At 40.0% G+C, this 14,556-nt stretch overlaps 1 protein-coding gene across 1 annotated transcript in view; it reads left to right on the top strand.

The window, feature by feature from the left end:
* Positions 1-12,388, top strand: part of znf366 (zinc finger protein 366) — a 34,979-nt gene extending 22,591 nt beyond the window's left edge. Inside the window, exons 4-8 of the mRNA XM_088335119.1 lie at positions 916-1,083; positions 3,015-3,165; positions 5,784-5,975; positions 9,050-9,224; positions 10,275-12,388. Coding sequence (XP_088191245.1) covers positions 916-1,083; positions 3,015-3,165; positions 5,784-5,975; positions 9,050-9,224; positions 10,275-10,633 — 1,045 coding nt within the window. The 3' untranslated portion in view covers positions 10,634-12,388. The remainder of the gene's footprint in view (positions 1-915; positions 1,084-3,014; positions 3,166-5,783; positions 5,976-9,049; positions 9,225-10,274) is intronic.
* Positions 12,389-14,556: the final 2,168 nt, after the last annotated feature.

Genomic DNA, 14,556 nt, shown 5'->3' with positions numbered 1-14,556 from the left:
TCTCAAAGTAACTAGTTACAAATGACCATATATACTCGCATAGAAGCCTACCCCCTAAGACTGCTCTAATATAGCTGCAAGATAATAAAAAAATAGAATAAAACGTGGAAAAACCCTGTGGAAGCAGTGAGCTATTTATATTTTTTGACTTTTGGAATCTATATGGAGCTGGGACACTCCATATCCATATTTTGTCTTTGGGCATCAAACCGCTCGAAGCTCTCCTTTTCCATTTCAGAATACTTTCAAAGGTGTTTACGTTTTTTGTCGACGCACCATGTATTGCAAAAATAAATATACTAATTAAAAGACCAAAATTTAGCATACTTAAATCGTAAATGTTTTGGCTATTGATTTCCTGTTGTTTTTTTTCCTATATTTACCACCCCTCTCTCCCTATGCGCTGCCTACGATACGCTACTGGTGTAACACAAACAAATTTACACATTTAAGTTAACACCCTGATTTCAGCATTAGTTGTAAATTCGGCTTAGGTGCAAGTATATTTGGTAAGGAGAATAACTCCACAGAGGAGAAATCCGGCGACCTTGTACTCTGTGCTTGAGACGGCACCACCATATCTGTATTCAATTACATTTAGTTACATTAAAGGGAAAATATGAACCCTTGGATTTTAGAATGAGGCATGGGTGTTCAGCAGTCAGAGGACACTGCCTTTAATAAGTGACGCAGTAACGCACAATTTTTTAAAGACAGTAGACTTACAAAAAGGTATTCGTAACGCGTTACAGTACTCGTTACGTAGAAAAGTAATTGAATTCCTTTTAACCTGATAGTCCCAAGACTGTACATAATATTTATCTCGTAACCTGTTAGTCCCAAGACTGTACATAACATTCATCTAGAATAATTCCTGTTGTTTCAACATCTGGTCTGCGTTCGCCCATCCACCAGCTGCAGCGTGTGCAGTCGAGGCTTCGCATACCCGAGTGAACTTCGTGCTCATGAGTTAAAGCATGAGAAAGGCCAGGACAATATATGCATCGAGTGCGGTCTGGACTTCCCCACGCTGACACAACTCAAGAGGCACCTGACTTCCCACCGCGGTCCCACCTTGTACAGGTGATGTTTACCCTAGCCCCACTCCAAGTATTGCTGTCCAATGGGACAAAATTGTTGCCTTTTTGTTTTTCTTTGAATAGTTTTCTCGCGTAAAAAATGTCTTACAGTGTCTGGCAAAAGTATTGGGCCCCAAGGAATTTTTGTCATATTGCCACATTTTAGGTTTCCAACTTCCATCCATACATTATCTGCACCACTTATCCTCAGTAGGGTCGCTAGGTGCTGGAGACCATCCCAGCTATCTAAGGGCAGTGGGCAGGGGACACCCTGAACTGGTTGCCAGCCAGTCGCAGGGCACAGAGAGACAGACAACTCACTTGCTCATTTACACCTAGGGACAATTTGAACTGACCAATTAACCTGACATTCATGTTTATGGAATGTGGGAGAAAACCGGAGTGCCCACGCAAACACAGAGATAACATGCAAACTCTGCACAGGAAGGCTGGTAGCTGGATTTGATCCCATGACCTCAAAACTGTTTCGCGGATGCTCTAACCACTCAGCAGCTGTACTTAAACTTAAATCTTAAAAACGTTGTATTTTTTCCAGGAATCATCAACATGTGAGACACTAATATTAAATGGAACCAAATTATTTTAGTATTTTATATTATATTGATGACAAAAAAACTGAAAAGTAGGTGTTGCAATAATTTTGGCCTCCCTGGTCTCAGCTTAGACAACTGACTACAGAAGTTCCGTGACGACAAATGAATGATCCAATGTTGAACTAAATGACAAACATTCAAACAGAGTGCACCTGTCATTAAGTCTCAGTTTAAATGCACACTGGAGAACAGGCAACATTAGGAAGACCAAAGATCATACCAGGCAGGATAATGTTGTGGAAAAGTTCAAAGAAGGAATGGAATACAAGAAGATTTTGCAACACTCACACATCTGTGAGAGCAGTAATATTAAAATCAGAGAGCATAAAACCACTGCTAACTATAGCCTACTGTCCCTCTAAACTTTTGACCCAAACAGGGAAAAACTAATCAGAGAAGCAACCAATATGTGCATGACCATACTGAATGAACTGCAGGCCTACACAGCTAAGGTGGAACAATCTGCATAAGACAAGAACTAGTCGTACTCTGCATAAATCTGTCCATTATGAAAGAGTGGAAATAAGAAAGCCCTTTCTGAAAGAATACCATGAAAAGGCCCACCTGCAGTTGATACATAATACATGGGTGACACAAATAAAATGATGCTCTGGTCAGATAAGACCAAAATGGATCTTTTGGGCTGAATGCAAAGCTTTACGTTTGGCGTAAGAGTAACACTACACATCACCCAAAAAACATAATCCCCTCATTCAAACATGGTAGTGGCAGCCCTAGGGTTGTTTTTCAGAGTTGATGGGAAGATGGATGAAGCCAAGTACTGGGTGGTTCTGGCAGAAAATCCGCAAGAGACCTGAGAATGGGGTGCAGGATCATCTTAAAAGACCCTAAGCATTAAGCAAAATATATAATGGACTGGTTTAAAACAAACAATATAAAGGTCACCATCAAACCTTAAGAAACTTGACCTGTTTTGTAAAATATTTCTGGTTCAAGATGTGTAAAACTCCCAGAGAAATACCCAAAAAGACTTGAAGCTGTGATGCCAGCAATAGGAGGTTGTAAGAAGTATGAACTCAAAAGGGGGTAATATTTTTGCTACACCTACTTTTTATTGTTTCCTTTGTCAGCACAATATCAAATGTTAAATACATTAGGTTTCTTTTCAGGAATGTGTCTTGTGTGTTGTTGATTCTTTTATATTTTGAGGTTGTTTTTTTACCTATTAGTTTGAAACCTAAAATATGACAAGAGGTTCTTGGGGTGGCCAATACTTTTGCAAGACACTGTATGTTTAGAATTGCCGGAATGCCGTTGTAGTTATGGCCAATTGAATGAAAGAGCATTGTTTTCACTGCAGATGCTCTGAGTGCCAGAAGACTTTCCAGTACCCAAGCCAGCTTCAAAACCACATGATGAAGCACAATGACATCCGGCCGTTCATCTGCAGCGAGTGTGGAATGGAGTTCATCCAATCACATCACCTCAAGCAGCACACGCTCACTCACAAAGTGGGTAGAAAACGTTTTTTTCCAGTCCTTCTACCGATGCCAGTTATGGCCAAACCTTCGTGCTAGGGGGCCCATTTGTATTTAAAGAAAAGTACATGTGCCTTAAGCTCGTGTGCTGTTAAAGACCAGGAAGGTAAATGAAAAGTAAAATTGAGAAGTTTGGTCACTTTAAGTTAGAGGTAAGATCGGGCCTAAAAAAAATACAACCCGACCTGACCCACCGGTATAAAAGCCTGAAACAGCCCGAGCCCGACCGATTTAATTGAATTGAGGGACCGAGCCCAGAGTAAACACGAAGCTGCACTCCGACGCCGCGCCTACTTTAGCGCATCCTTTGTACTTTTTAGTCTCATTTTCGGTTGCACTTCACAATACAGCAACATCTATTGGTCAGATATTTAGCAGTGTCCCTTGAAGTATGATTTTCCTATTTTTTTATGAAAACCAATTTAAAGTATAATTAAATGAAAAGAGCTTCTTTTTCTGCCTATGGGGTATACTTTAGGATTACCTATTATTTCTGAATAAAGTAATTTATTCAATTCATTTTGTTTTTCCACAGTTAATGAAATACTTAACGAGATGAATATGTCACGATGACTGATTAATTTCACCTGTGCCCGCTTGTTTGGCGCCAGCCGCTGCTGGCTACCTAATTGGTTCCCTGTCCTACTTAAGCTCAGTCCTTTCACTCGCCTGGGGTCAGTCCGTCAGCGAACTTCTGTTTACACAAGGCAAGCATTTTTGACTCTGACTCCCGTCGGTCCCGTTTTGTCACTCGTTTTTCAACACCGACGACATTTTGATCTCCCGTACCGGCAAACGACCTATATTTTGACCCCGACCACGTTCTGATCCCCCGTCCCTTCTAACGACCTGTTTTCCCGTCTAACTACGCTACGAACCACCACTCCGGAAGGTCCACTTCCGCATACGGAACACGCTCCGACCCGTGAGCGGCTTGCTTCCCGCATCCAGCGAGAACCGGATCGCTGGGGCTAAGTTTTTTTCTCTAGCTCTAAATAAACTTGTGAGAAACGTTACGCGACTGGGTCTACCATTTGTTCTGGTCCTGACAGAATAACTACAGATGAAATCAAACAAAGAAACAAACGGATACAGATAAAACATTTTTTTGTAAAACGCATTTACAATGAAGCAAATGAAAAGAGTATCTAAAATACTGCCAATAAACTGTTTGATTTCTGTGATCATATCATAAAATCCAAATGTTTTTTCATTTGGAATTTTATATCTAAAAAAAGAAAAGGAAAGAACTCAACAGAAAACATATCCTGCAAAAAAAGTAACAACTCCGAAACACAAATTGTCATTAGCAATAAACGGGCAGTGTATAGTATTTGTTCACTAGATGTTTCTGTATTGTGTAGTGCAACTGAAAATGAGTGCTGCCAAAAAACTCAAAGTGACCAAACCACACCATTTTTGTTCTCATTTTTTTCCCAGCCAAAAAGTTTTGTTTTTTGGGGGGTACCAGTAGCAGCAAGAGGTCTGGCTGAGCTTTTCACCTATAACCGATACGTTCATCACTGATCAACCAATAGGTGAAAAGCTCAACCAACAGGGGCGCCTCCTCATTTGAATAACATTTTGTTTTGACAAAACACTCACTAAAATAAAATACATGGCAAAATACATGACAAAATGCATGACAAAATAAAAGTGTAAATAACTAAATGGCAGAATACATGAATAGATTAATAAATTGAGTATATGCCATACAGTATATTTAGGTATTACAGCAGGGGTGTTTAAACACATGTGGCCCAACAGGCTTTTTCATCCGTCTCACCAAATGTTAAAAATATAATCATAATACGTATGGGTGTGGCAGCACAGCTGCTGAGTGGTTAGTGTGTCCACGGCACGGTTCTGAGGTCATGGGATCAACTCCAACTATACAAACCTTCCTGCACAGAGTTTGCATGTTCTCCCTGTGCTTGCGTGAGTTTTCTCCGTTTTCCTCCCACATTCCAAAAACATGCATGTTTGGTTAATTGGCTGGTCTAAATTGTCCCTAGGTGTGAATGAGCAGGTGAGTTGTATGTGTTTGTGTGCTCTGCGACCGGCTGCCAACGAGTTCAAGGTGTCCCCTGCTCACTGCCCGAAGATAGCTGGGATGGGCTCCGGCACCCCCGCAATCCTACTGAGGATAAGCGGTGAAGATAATGGATGGATGGATATATGGGTGGGCGTATCGCTTAACCACTATAGGGGTAGGGGCATCATTTCCTGTAGTGTGTCAGGGTCAAGCACAGCCTGGTGGCGCCCATGCCTCTCCTGGCCACAACCTGGTCTCGAACTGGGGACCTTTCACATGTGGGGCGAATTTGCTGGACTACGGAAAGTACTACTGAAAGGAATGTGTAGCCGCTATTGCCCTCAGTGTGTCCAAAATTTTGATAGTTAGCTAGATTTTGTTAACATTTTTTTAGCAAGTTTTTATCTTATTTATCGTATTAAATGTATTCATATGGCATAGCATATTTATCTTAGTATTTGTCTTTCACTACATTTATTTCGACATATGGCAGCATTGGTCCTCCATAACGCATCTCCTTTTATCTTCTTCTTTTACATGCTGCCTCCACCGTCAGGGAGTGAAGGAGCACAAATGTCGCATCTGCGGCCGAGAGTTCACGCTGCTGGCCAACATGAAGCGGCACGTGCTCATCCACACCAACGTGAGGGCCTACCAATGCCACAAGTGTTTCAAGAGTTTCGTGCAGAAACAGACGCTCAAGGCTCACATGATCGTGCACTCTGATGTCAAACCTTACAAGTGCAAGGTACAAGTAAGGGGCCCTCACAACTCTGTAATCCTGTAGTATTTGTCGAATGTAGGACTGCAACTATCGACTATTTTAATAGTCGACTGGTCAGCGACTATTGAATTGATTAGTTGAATAACCGGATGATTGAATTTCTTTTCTTGAATTTAGCCTGAAGTATATTTGGTAAATGATTACAAATACAAGTAAAATGGGAACGATACTCTGGATTTAGACAAAAATTGAATAAAAAAAAACAAATGGGCTCTGTTGGTTAGTAAATAAATAAATACATCAGTAAACGTACGCTCATTTTTCAGGGACATCAAATAAATAATGATACATCAAAATCAAGTAAACATTTTACTCCTGAATATCCAAAACTGGCTCATTAGCAGCAGTGCATTCATTGGTCAACTGCAAAGTCTGTAAAAACAAACAATTCTCAAAACAAACAAACGGTAATAACAACTGACGTTTGTTGTTTTTAACATTTTAACAACTGACGTTTGCTCTTCTTACTGCGTGCATTATTTCAAATACCTTTGTCAGGCACAGTCTGGCATAACACCCAAGCTCTGTTTTATACATAAAATATACACGTATAAAATGTACAATAAATGTAATCAAAAACAAATTGCCTTCAATATTACTTAAATTTTATCGAATAAAGTCAGACTTTGTTTCATTCAACTGTCTGACATGCTCTTAAAGTGCAACACCGATCTACCACCATGAAACTTTGCAAGTGGTCTCTTTATTCGACATACCAAGGCTCAAATCATCCCACATTTTGGAAGTTTTGGTATGCGTAGTTGATGTGGATGCTGCCATTTCTCTATTTTTATGTTACTGCTCGAGACAGAGACTCTATCAGCTATTGCGCTTGTGCGACTCTCAGTGAAGAATATATTCATATAGAGATGCTTCACTGTTGGAAAAACGTGTCTGGCGACAATGGACAACAATTAAATTCATTGTCGACTATTTCAATTATCGTTTTTTGTTGACACCGTCGGCTAATCATTGCAGCCTTCGTCGCATGTTTTTTTCTTGAGTTTAACCTTGGTGTATAGGAGAAGCCCTAGGAGCATGACCAGATAGCAGGGAGGCTTTTGGCCTCATAGCTCATAGGAAGGATATCGGCGCACAAAACTACCTCTCTAACAATGGCCTCCCGCCTCCCTGGAGGACGGGGCCCGCAAATAGATTTCATCTCGCTTTCTCTACTGTGGGTGGGTGGGGGCTTCCTGTTTTCTCACGGTCCTTTCGGACGGTCCGGAGTCCCTCTCTCCTCCTCAAGGAAAGACCACCCTAATAAAAGAGAATGCAGAGGAAGGACAACGGAGGAGTTGCCCTTCCCTGTTCTGTTGCTTCCTCTCGCGCGGTCCCTCTGTTTTCCTTCTGTTTAGTCATGTGAGTGTATGTGTAGTTCTGAGAAAGAGAAGGCAGAGGGAGCGGAAACGAGGAAATCAAGGACTAGGTTTGGGCGTATCAGGAAGTGCATGCACATTCATTCACCATTACATGTAGTCATTCACCACATATTTGGAATTCACAAAAATGCCATGATATATAAATGGACATTTCATTCGGTACTTAACTCTAACCAATGTGAGCCAGACTCCGTTTCATACACCTGTCTGACGTGCTGTTTACCACCAATGTTGGTGCGTCACCAATCTACTGCCATGATACCCAAAGTCTGCTTTGCAAACTTTGCAACTAGTCTTTTAATTGGCCGTATACAGGCTTAAATGCAACATTACCAGACCATGAAGGGGCTGGACATATGAAACAGAATTTACATGGGGACCGCCGGAGCTAGGGTCTGGGTGAGTTTGGGCCAAAAATCTGATTTTCAACTGAAAAAATATACAAAATATGCACAAAATAAATTTAGAAAAATAATATCAAAATAAAATTAATCAATCAGTCATAAATAAATCCATAATCTGAGTGGGCTCCACTTACTTGGCCAAGTCATGTCACATTTATTTTTACAGCCCTTGGTCAGAAAATGTCTCAAAAGACCCTACAGGCCACAATTACACCATCTGTTGACATGCGAGCATCGCCGAGCAAGGGAGAATTCAAAATAATAAACTTTCCGAAGGGGTTACACAAATGGTAATCCCCCTTTCAGGATGAACAGGCTGCATTGGGTAACAATACACTAAACATGGTACGGATTAATAAAAACATAGGTAATATGTAAAATTGCCCAAAAAGTCCATAACAGCAACGTCGCAGCTTCCCATCTGAGCCGACTGGTAGATACAGATGGCATGATGACACTCAGAAGAATCCAAACGGCGACCACAAAGCACCTTTTTTCTCCTTTTTATTTATTTTTTTGCTCAGCCTTTCACCAGGTTGTTGGTTTAATGGGTACCTGTAGCAGTGAGATTGTGGACAATACTGTCATCTCCCTCTATGTGAGGCATATGTTATGTAAAATATCATATTTTCAACCTATAATTATTTTAAAAAATGCACATTTATATGAAGATTAATGTATTCCTGCTAGTTATTTAGGCCAATACATATAAAGCATACATTTTAATAATAATCCGCTTGGAGACGCATAATATTAATACACCCTGTACCTTTAAGTTTAGCCATAATAGATTGTGGAAATTTTTTTTTATTAGTTGATTGATTGATCTTTTTTATCAGTTCCTAATATATTTCTTTTTAGATCCTATTTTGCCTAGGAATATCCCCATTAGGAGAAATTCAGCTTTCTTGTACTCTGTGCTGAAGACGGCGCTGCCATAACTGTATTTGGTTGTACTTTGTAGGTAGATATAAACATGTCCAACCTTCAATAAGTGTTTTTGGGGGATCAAGGGGTTGTATGTGACATCATGAGCGATATAAGAATATTCAGCAATTAGACAGCACTATAAATCCATCCTTGGATTTAATAGGTAGCGCGGTAACACACCATGTAGTAAAAAATATAGAGTTTCAACATTTTATTGATAACGCATATTGCAGTACTTGTTACCGAGGAAAGTAGTTCCTTTGTAGCATGTTAGTCCCAACACTGCTGGTGGATAACCACTATGGGTTTGTTTGCTCTTCAGCTCTGCGCTAAAGAATTCAACAGGATGCATAACCTCTTGGGCCACATGCACCTCCACTCGGACAGCAAACCCTTCAAGTGTCTCTACTGTCCCAGCAAGTTCACGCTGAAGGGGAATCTCACCAGACACATGAAGGTGAAGCACGGGATCATGGACAGAGGCCTGGATGAAACATGTAAGCTTCCTTAATGCATCGATCATGTATTTATAATCGATTGTTTTAACAACGTCATTTGATTTTAAGGTCCTTTTGCTCTTTAACTCCACCCGGCAGAGTCAAGGCCCACATTAAACCACACCACCTACATTGGATATTACCGAATCTTACTGCAATATGTATTCTGTGTTGCACTATTTAGTTACTCTATATAACACGCTACAGTGGGCATTTGCACGTCACACTGGGTATTTGTATATTGTATTCTTTTGGCTTTATTATTGTACTGTTCTCAGCTCAGGGATGCTGCTGGAAATGTGAATTTCCCTTCGGGGATGAATAAAGTATTTATCTATCTATCTATTTATCTAGTTTTTAAATGTCTAAACCGTTTTGGGACATCTTATCTGTCTGATCAGCCCAAGTACCCCTTGGGGTCCTCTGGCAGGATTCTGTTAACTTTTCCTAAGTTGAGGACCAAATCCTGTGGTAAGGCAGCATTCAGCCACTTTGGTCCCTGCCTATGAAGCGGTCTGTCAGAGGATATCAGATCTGTGGGGACTCTTTATGTATAAAAGAGGAGGTTAAAGACCCATTTTTGAAATATGGCTTTCAATTCATCCTTTTTATTTAGTTTTATTAGTTTTACTTAACCTTTTATCGTAATATTTTTACATTATATCTCACAATTTGACGTCTGGGTTCTGTAGTTGTTTTTTCTTTTTTAAATAATTTTTGTTCTTTCACATTGGGGGACTCTGCACTGGTAGGATTGTGTTGATGGTTGAAAATCTTTAACATGGCCATCTGCTGCCATCCCTGCTAGTGTGGATGAACCTGCCTCAGCTCTTTTTCCTCAAATGGTTGGTTTGTGCCTCACCAAGATGTATTCATTTTATTGTTTTGATTTCATTATTATTTGATTTTACCATTATATGAGTCTGTGCAGTTGGTGGGAAGGCAGGGGATTTTATTTCCTCTTTGTATACTGATATTTCTATACAGCAATTGTCAATTCATTGCCTGTAAAGTGCTTTATGAATACATTTAGATTTGATTATTTTCTAGCAGTGTTCCGACGGCGGGGACCATTCTGCCTCGCCTCTCCCGTGAGCCTTCTTAGCCGTTTCAACCAAAGAGAGCCATTTGATCTTTCCCAGAAGACCCCAGGGCTGCCGGGTCTTCAACTCTCCCAGTCTGATGGCGAGAGCGGACCTGGTAGCTGCTGCCAGGAGGAGGACGAGGAGAGTTTGCACAGGCACAGCTCTGAAAGGGAATTGCACGAGCCCTCCAACACCTTGAAAGTCCAAGTGCAAGAGGGCCCATCTGGGGGCCAATGCTTAAAAACAAACCAGGGACTGACTTTTTCACATTCTGCAGGTGCAAGAAGTGATAAGTCTGAGATGGAGAAAGAACCTGACAGCTGAGGAAAGAGCAAGGAGTCAACCGGGCTGCAAAATTGCTGAGACGAACACAACAAAGAGTAACAATTTGCTCAAAAGATGGAAACGTTTTTTATTTGTTTTGGAAGTAATGAAAGAACTGTGCATCATCTGAATTAACTGCGATGTTAATACAGTCTATCAAGGCTGCAAAGAACACTTGCACACAATGTTTTAGGATCCCTCTCAGGTTTTTGTAGAACTGTACTGCAAAAAATGAAATTCTTTTACCGTTTGCATTGTTTCTTTTAGATATTAGTCTAAGTTAATTTTGATTTAAATTAGAAGAATTGTAATAAATTGAGCAAAATCTTCTCACATGGTGGATGGGAAGATAGTTTGTTTACTTTAAAGGGACGTTGTGTGTTCCTCATAATGCAAAATGTAAAAAATATATACTTTTTTGAATTTTTAAACAATAAAATTATCCATCCATCCATTACCTGCACCACTTATCCTCTGTATGGTCGTGGGGGTGCTGGAGCCCATCCCAGCTATCTCTGGGAAGTGGGCAGGGGACACCCTGAACTGGTTGCCAGCCAGTCGCAGGGTACAAAGAGACAGACTGAAAGAAATGGTGCAACTTGGTCACTTTGTGTCTCCATAGTTTGTATTATTCCTTTTGCTTTTTCTATTGGTCAAATATTACATAGTATCCCTTTAATGAATATTTTCCTTATTTTACCTGTGGAATAAATTACACATAGGCCTATATTTAAACAAGGAAAATAATACTTAGCATGAGCAAAGATTTTAACCAACTGGGTTAGGGTTTTTTTGCTTTTGTTTTGTTTTTGCAGTGTGAACAATTCAGAAATGAAATGTTTTTTGGGAAAATGGTGAATCTAACATAATCTCATCAAACAGTGATTTATTTTGGATAAAGATCAGTGATTTATACATGCTAAATCTCAAAAAGAATAACTTTTTCTTAAATCTGTTGTTTTGTATATTTTGTGGCACAATTCTACAGCCAAAAACTGGGAAAGATTCCAATATTAATAACAATAGAATAGCCAAAAAATGGAGAGCCCTCCTGTAAAATTTAACATGGTTATGAAATATATATTTTATACTTTGAAAAAAGGTTTTAAAGCGGAAAATTGTGTTAAATAGGCCCCCTGCTAGTCTGAACACAGCATTTTGTGTTTGAAGAGAAGAGTATGAGAATAAAAAGCAAAATGCACAACTTTTCATATATTTTATACCTTCTTAATATTTTTGCCCTTCTCAGTTTTCTATTCTCAGTCTTTGTTACGTTTTTATTTTGTTTATCCTAAATGCCATGTCTAATCTCGTCGCAAACAATGTTCACTGACTATTTTATTCTATTCTTGAGGGTGGCCAATTTGAGAAGGCAGTCAGATGAAGGTTACATCTCAAACACTCAGGCTTCTAATTAATGACCAATCATATCTGGTTCGAAAAACAAGTGAACTGTGATTGGTTGTTAGCTATGAAACATCAATGTTGTCATTCCTGGACACCATCTTTCAAAATGGCGGCCAACTGAGAAGGATAAAAACTGTTGGATTTTGCTTCTTAAATCATATTGTACAAACACAAAGATAATCAAATCGTCTTTTTAGACAAGTAGTGGCCCAAACAAAATATTCCTGTTCGGAAATCTTTTGGGTTAACTTCCACTTTTAAAAACCTATTTGAAGATTGTATTTTATTCGCGATTCAGGTGAATAAATGTATTTTACTACATACACAAATTCAGATTCTCCAGCAATAATCTTGTACATTAATCCATCCATTGTGGGAATGATTGAGTTCTGTGATCACTATACTAGATTTATTGTGAAATAAACTATATTTTTGCATTCTGTCGAATTTTCAACATTTTTTTTCAATATCAATGGCTTTTTAGTGATACTATTGGTGGACAGCGTCCAGGTGGAACCAAGCAGTTACATTGATTCATAGAAGTCATGCGATTTGATCTTTGCTAGGAGGTTGAAGCACATCTAACTGTGAAAAACTTTATTGCAATGTTTTTCTCCTCCCGCTGCTTTCCTTTCAAAGCAGAGGAAGAGGAAGAGAACACACCTCACTCACTGTCCTCTAACTCGTGATAAAACAAACAGCGGGTGTCCCGCAGAAATACTTAAATGTTATCCATGAGTCACAACAAAAATCATTTATTGTACTTAGCCAATCAATTAAGACAATAGTAATTATTACCACAAAAATGTTGTAACTTGTCTCTACAATCGAACAAACTGTTCAGCACACCCATTGCCTTGCACCCTTCACCCACCCTTTTCTACACATCTTCCTCCAAACCACCACCTGCTGCCACATACGGAACCCAAATACTTATACCCATCTACCTCCTGCAACTTAGTAAAATTCATCAAAATCTCTGATCTACCTACCTCACCACCTCTCGAACACCTCATTAGCTTGCCTTACTCTTGTCTGCATTCACCTTAAGCTTTCATCTCTAACACACTCTATTAAACTCCATTACCAAAGCACTAAGCACTGGTGCAGTCATTCACCAAAGCAGTGTCATTTGCAAACAACAGCTGACTTACATGAAACTCACCCTCACACACTAAACCTGCTCTCCCTGCTCTTACGTGCACCTCACGCACCACTCGTTCAATGTACAAATTAAACAGCCAAACTGACATGACACACCCTTGACTCAAACCCTCTCTTCCCTGAAACCACTCGTTCACTTCACTCCCCACTCTCACACAAGCTCTATTATCCTCAGACAAGCTTGGAACAGCACGCTGCAACCTGCCACCAACCCCATACAACTGTCAGACAGGACGAAAGGAAGACTGAGATCACTTGCGCTCGTTTCTTGGTTTTATTGAAAGGAAGGAAATGACAAGGTGGGATTCTTCGATCCGTTGGTTGGCGGATTGACGGAACTTGACAGGCGGGTGAAGGCTTGGCGGGAATGGTCGCGGACAGGCGTAATCGTAGTGTTCGGAAAAGAGTTCAGGAGTCAGACGGGCAGGGCAGATTTACAGAAACGGGTCGGCAACGGAGATCAATCAGAAGAGAACAGGGAGCAGGCAAAGAGTCAGAGGTACGGGCTTACTGAGCTGAAGGCAACAGGTAGCATGAGTACAATCCAACAAAGTGTTACCGGAAGCTGGGGATTTAAATATACAGGGTGCGCCAATCAGCTGTCCTGGCTGTTGGCGCCAAATCCTGAACACAGGTGTTCCCGATCCGGGTGATTGTGACAACAACCTCATCACTTACCACAATGTCTGACGATCTAACCCGTTGTATGTACTTCAAATGAGCGAAAGCATTTCCAAACAGGAAAAATGTTTTTTAAGGTGCGATAACTTAATTAATCTAATTTTTGAATTGCTTTTTCATTTAACCATTTACAAACATCTCCCACAAACCTTTGGACCTTTTGCCAGAATATTTATTTTGGTTTGAAAATTATAACATTTGTCAACAAATATGACACCATGAGGGCAGTTACTACATGTGAGTTTTTCAGCCAATCCTGCTAGCAGTGATTCGAAATTGTCTATCGTACATTAGATAGTTTTAATATCAATAATAATACTATTAATGTGTACTGGAATGTTTAATTGACCACAATTGACAAATCCAACCATTGTTCCATCAAGGCCACAGTCAACATTAGTTCAGGTACATGTAAGATCTTGAGCCCGGGGCAAAACCCAACCCAAGCCCAAACAAAAATTCTGTTTGGGCCATAAATGTCAATCATTGGTTCACATCAGGCCGGGCTTCTCTCTCGCTGACTTAAAAAATATATATATTTCTGAAGACTTTTTAAAATTTGCGACAAGGAGGAGGGCTTCTCTCTCGCTGCCTTTTTTTAAATCAGTCATCCATCATGGTGCTTAGTTTGATTCTTCTTTTGGAGGATCCTGCCCGCGACTGATTGTTTT

Source organism: Urocampus carinirostris, chromosome 5 (genome assembly GCF_059441175.1).
Source record: "Urocampus carinirostris isolate Australia breed hairy pipefish chromosome 5, RoL_Ucar_1.0, whole genome shotgun sequence".
Lineage (NCBI taxonomy): Eukaryota > Metazoa > Chordata > Actinopteri > Syngnathiformes > Syngnathidae > Urocampus > Urocampus carinirostris.
The sequence above is the reverse complement of the archived record's forward strand: the minus strand, read 5'-3'. Positions and strand labels throughout refer to the sequence as shown.